Source organism: Brassica oleracea, chromosome C2, assembly GCF_000695525.1.
Source record: "Brassica oleracea var. oleracea cultivar TO1000 chromosome C2, BOL, whole genome shotgun sequence".
NCBI classification, from domain to species: Eukaryota; Viridiplantae; Streptophyta; class Magnoliopsida; order Brassicales; family Brassicaceae; genus Brassica; species Brassica oleracea.
The window spans coordinates 18,575,871-18,581,121 of NC_027749.1; the positions used below are offsets into that span (position 1 = coordinate 18,575,871).

At 40.3% G+C, this 5,251-nt stretch overlaps 1 protein-coding gene, 1 non-coding gene and 1 pseudogene across 2 annotated transcripts; 1 reads left to right on the forward strand and 2 right to left on the reverse strand.

Annotated features, from left to right (window-relative positions):
* Positions 1-1,001: 1,001 nt before the first annotated feature.
* On the reverse strand, positions 1,002-1,624 carry LOC106323612 (annotated as a pseudogene).
* A 550-nt stretch (positions 1,625-2,174) lies between these two features.
* LOC106327831 (pentatricopeptide repeat-containing protein At1g69290) lies at positions 2,175-4,556 on the reverse strand. Its single transcript, XM_013766108.1, has one exon. The coding sequence runs from the start codon at positions 4,521-4,523 to the stop codon at positions 2,547-2,549; it is 1,977 nt and encodes a 658-aa protein (XP_013621562.1). The 5' UTR covers positions 4,524-4,556; the 3' UTR covers positions 2,175-2,546.
* An 84-nt stretch (positions 4,557-4,640) lies between these two features.
* Positions 4,641-4,714, forward strand: TRNAN-GUU. The gene has a single exon. It is a non-coding gene; the product is annotated as a tRNA-Asn (tRNA).
* The last annotated feature ends 537 nt before the right edge of the window (positions 4,715-5,251 follow it).

A 5,251-nucleotide genomic window follows, 5' to 3' on the forward strand; every position in this document is an offset into this window, starting at 1 on the left:
TCATACAGTTGTTGATTATCCAATTGAGTAATAGACAGACCATCCACGCTTTCCGATCCTTATACACAAATGAATAAGAAATTTTCCATTACTACGAATCGAGTCTTCAATTCCAAATTGTAATCAGCTTTGATTCCCGACATGCAATTATACAGTTGTTGATTATCGAATTTCCTAATAAACAGACCATCCAAACTTTCTGATCATCGACTAGTTCATACACAAATATGAAATCTTCTATCCAAATCAGAATCCCTGTGAATAGAGCTAATCGTTTATGGTGGATGACGATTCTAAAACGATTTGAGACATACCCTGCAAAAAGGAATCAATAGCTCAATGATTCAGCATCCAAGCGACGAAACCGAGTTAGCAATTCGATGATAGCGAGGAACTCGAAAGAACACCACGACAAGGAAGAGAGAGGATCAAGGGCAGTGGAGGCTCTCTCGAGAGAAGAAGAAATGAATTCGATTAATTAATTATTTCATTAATTTAAGTTTAAATCGGTCAGGGGCACTTTCGACATTAATCACACTCCTAGAGAGTATCAGAATAGAAAAGAGTACCCCAGAATTCGTAAGAGTATGCCAGAATACTTTTTGCCTCATTAAGAGCACCTGAGATTATGACTAAGAAATTAGATCACTTGGAGAGGTGAGAGTACTCTCGAGTTTGTAAACACTTTTTATTATCAATATAATCAGTATTTCTTTTGATCAAAACTGTGTTACAGGAATCTATACGTAAACCGTATCACTTTACGATTGAAACAATCACAGTTTTAAAGAAGTAATATCAATGTACCCGTAACAACACAACACTGCCAAGAACATCTCCTCTTCTGCTTCAGACTTCAGCTGCTGCGTAGTCTTTTCTCACCTTTATTTTTCCTCTTCCATTTTGTGTTTTGCTATTAAAAGCAAAACAGATAAATCAAAACATAAGTTCTTGTTTCCCGGAATCAAAGACTAGTACAATGAGTAAGAAAAGAAACAAACTCACATTGGATATGAAACTGACTGCGTGCTGCTTGGTGAGTTATTGCAATCTCCAATGTTCCTCCACGATACACTCGAGTTTGATCCCTCACTGTCAGTTCCCAATACCTCAATCCCTTTTTGCTCCATATCAAAGCTCTTTCCAAGATCAGAAGAGTCAACCGGAATATGAGAACAAGCAGGGCAGAATGGATAACAGGTCAACTTGATTTCAAAGGTTCTCCAGACTTGAAATCAGGGTACCTAAAACAACTCATCTCTCGCTATCACCAAGTTTTCTCCAATGCTAAGACTAAACAGAGAATCATTCGAAACTGTGCTCAAGTTTCTCTCCAAGCTCTCGGTAACCGATTCTCTGAGGTTGGTCAGATCCTTCTCTATCCATCATTTGAACAGAAGGCTGACAATGCATGACTAACCCCAGAGATTTGTGATCCTGATTTGTCTGATGAACCTTGTAACTCGGATAATTTCAAAGAAAGCCCTGAGAGCTACCTATTATGTCGACTACATTGCCTGAAGACAAGGAAAGAGATGCAAATCAGCTGTTGGTGATCTCTCTTGAGACGAGCATCACTGACCACAGCAATGCTCCCCAACTGGAACAAAAACCGGCTTCTCATTGTTCTATTCTCTGTTCGTACGTCTTGGATCAACACTCCTACTATCATTAGCGTTTCTATGCTTCTTTAGATGAAAACCCTTTCTATTGTGTCCCTTCTGCTGCTTCGTTTCCATGCCTGAAAAAAAAAAGCAAAAAAGATCTTCTTTTAACTTGCTTCACAATTCGAAAGGAGTCAATGAACGAATCAGAAGCCTTGAAACAATCTTATTCAACACCATGTTTAGCTGAAAAGTCTAATATACATATGTTCTAATGGACCTATCAGTAGTTGAAGTTCAGAATCTCTTTGATGTAAAACAGCATAGATCTAGAAGATATATATATAAAGAGGAAAACAGAAGACTTACTTATTATGAATATCCATGTAAAACTCCAATCCACCCTAGCTTTTTTTAACCTTATACTTCACCAGCAACGGCTACATCCTTCACTAATCCTCTCCTCGTGATTCTTCACTGTCTATACATCCAATGTAAAGTGGGCAAAAGATTCGAACAACAAACATAGGATGATTAACATTACCCTCAATAGAGGGAAGAACCAGTATATACATAACACAGTAAAACTTAATCTTGAGGCTTTGAACAATGATGAATCCATCAAACATTAACCGTCTAATCTTTATAAAAAAAAAAACAAAATAAACACACAAGAAATGGATAATCCTTTGAAAATTATGAGGATAAAAGGGGAAAAAGATTGAACAAAATGAAAGAATTAAATCCATTTTGCTCTGCAAATATCTTTAAGCCAAAAGGTATTCCTACAATATATGGATTAGCTCGCCTTAATCAAACAAACCATGGCTGCTTTTGGCGCCAATCTTTTTTTAACTTCTCCCACTCTCGCGCTCCCCCATATTAGCAACTCCACGTGTCAGAACACCAGCTACAGACAACATCTAAGGCTTTTGTCCTGTATCATGTGCTGAGACCAGCCCAGTTCTTGAAGGCAACGAGAGATTCCATCTTCTTGTAATTCCTCTTCCTCAACTTCGGCAACCTAAGCTTCTTATGAGTCTCCATAAACGCCTGCTTATACCTCCACTTATCCACAAATATCTTCATCTCCTGAGACTTCTCCACCACCTGCATCGCCGCATCAAAGAACCCTCCTTTCACCAACGCATACAAGAACGCATCCACTAAACCATGGTCCAGCTTCGACCTCTTCTCCGCATCTACACACGACACCTTCCCTTTGACCTCGTTCCACAATAGCAGGACATTGAAGTACTTCTCCCCGCTCACGTATCCATTGATCAATGACAAGTAGGTCTGGTTATTAGGCTCGTAACGCAAGAAAACCATCCTCCTGAACGTCCTCCTCGCGTCCTCCAACCGTCCCGACTTACAAAAGGCGTGAATGATCGAGTTCCAGTCATGAGAGTTCACTTCCACGCGAGGATCCTCCACGACTTCGTCTAGAAACGCCGCCATCAACTCAGGCCTCTGATTCTCGAGGAGGCCCGTCATGATTGTTAAGTAGCTCCCTTTCAAATCCACCGCTCTTGCCTCTCTCATGTCCCTAAACAACGTGAACGCAGACACGAAGTCCTGGTTCGTCATGGAGGCTTCGATCAATGCGTTATAGATCTCAACGTCTAGCTGTAGACCGGAGCTGCTGATCTCTGTGACCAGCTGAGTGGCTTCAGCTGTTTTGTACTCTTTGCTGTAGGCTTTCAAGATTGGTAAGTAGACGCCAAGCCCCACGGATCCTTCTTCTCCCTGAGCAATCATCTCCTCGAGAACGCTATGTGCTTTATCAGAGAATCCGAGATTGACACAAGCGTTTATGATTCCAAACCCAACTGATCTGTCAATGTCAATGGACTCAGACTCCAATCTCTGAGCTTCGGTTATCAGTGTTGCTAAACTCTTGACGCTTTTACTCTCTATAAACCCTTTCACAATTTCACAAAACGTTTCCTCACCGAAGCTACAATCTCCTCCTTTAAGACTATGGAGTATAACATCAGAAACACTATCTAAATCACCAACCTTAACATATCCGCTAATCATATTCGAATAAAGGATTCTCTTATTAGCAAACCCAAAACCATCCATCAAACTCTCAAGCTCGTTAATCTTCTCCTTAAGCCCCTTTCTTGCATACAAGTAAGCAAGAAACCCAAAGGTGGACTCGTCAGGCTTCACACCAATCACAGACATAGACTCAATCACACTCTCAGCATCGGCTAGAGACTCCATCTGCCTACAACACGCTTCCAGAGATGCATTACACGCAGCTAGATCAGGTTTCATGTAACCAAGCTTCTCATCCGTTGAAAGTCTACAGCTCTCCTTAAACACCTTGAGAAACGAAGCCAAGGTTCCACTTTCGCGGCAGATATCGATAACCAAACCTCCCCAGAGATCAAAGGGGACAAAGAACCTGTTTTTGAACATACACTTGACCAACGCCAACGCGGGGGAAGCAGCTTTGGCTATCTTCATGGATTCGAGAAGAGTGCGGAGAGTGTCGAAGTCGAGCAAGATTGGGTCTTTCTCGATGACGTAAGCAGCGGAGGCGAAGGCGCGTTTGAGTCTGTGCGGGGAGGTGTTTGATTCGGAGAGATGGGTGATGAGGGAGTTGAGGAGAGGCTTCTCGGGGAGGGAAGAAGCAGCGACGAGGGATCTGAAGGCCTTCCATGCTTCGTCGGTGTTGTGGGTTGTTAAGGAGTGGTGGAGGGTGGATTCAAGGGAGGCTTTTTGGTCGTGGGTTAGGGTTTTGGAGGGTTGAGGAGGCGGTGATAAGGAGGGAGTGAGGGTGATTGGTTTGTGGGAGAAGAGAGATGGTTTCAGGAATGAGTAAAGGGATTGACTTTCTGGAGAAGAAGAAGACGATGACAAGTGTTGTCTTCTTCGTTGGATTGAAGTTAGAGTTTTCCTCAACATTGAAGCAGTGAGATCGATCAGAGGCTGTTTTCAGACCACATTCCGACATATTCAGTTTGCTTCCGAGTTTTGTAATGATGAGTATATATTAATAAGAGTACTGAAACAATCACACAAGCTGGAATAGCTCAGTTGGTTATAGCGTGTGGCTGTTAACCATAAGGTCGGAGGTTCGACCCCTCTTTCTAGCGTTTTTGGGGAAATTACTCTTCAAAGCCCCAAAACAAGAATGATAGATAAGGTATGCATGACTTACTGGTAGGGCTGTTCAGGCAAAACCGAACCAAAATAGATAATATGGTTTGGATTTGGTATATACCATACAAACCGAATGGATATGATTTTTAAAAAATCGTAGGATTTGGATATGGTTCAGTATATAACCGAATAAAACCGATAAAAAAATAGAAACATGTAAATATGTATATATTTTATAAAATCATAAGTTAATTTTTTTGCTAATAACTATTACCATATTTTTACAGTAATAAAATAGTCCTAATTTGTAAAACACTTGAACTATAATTAAATAACAATTCATCGCAAATATGCTCCTTATTTTCTTAGTCTTCTTTTGATCTTTTTGCTTTAATTTAGCATTGACTAAATATGAACGCTAAATATGAAATAATATAATAACTTATTTTTTGTGCTTCTGTTTTATTTTTTGTTTTTTGTTTTTTGTTTTTATTATCAAAATTTTGAGCTTTGATTTTAATTATAGATTT

What these genes read in the sequence shown, in the direction of transcription:
- LOC106327831 (XM_013766108.1), bottom strand. Translation starts at nt 4,523, where the DNA reads ATGTTGAGGAAAACTCTAACTTCAATCCAACGAAGAAGACAACACTTG.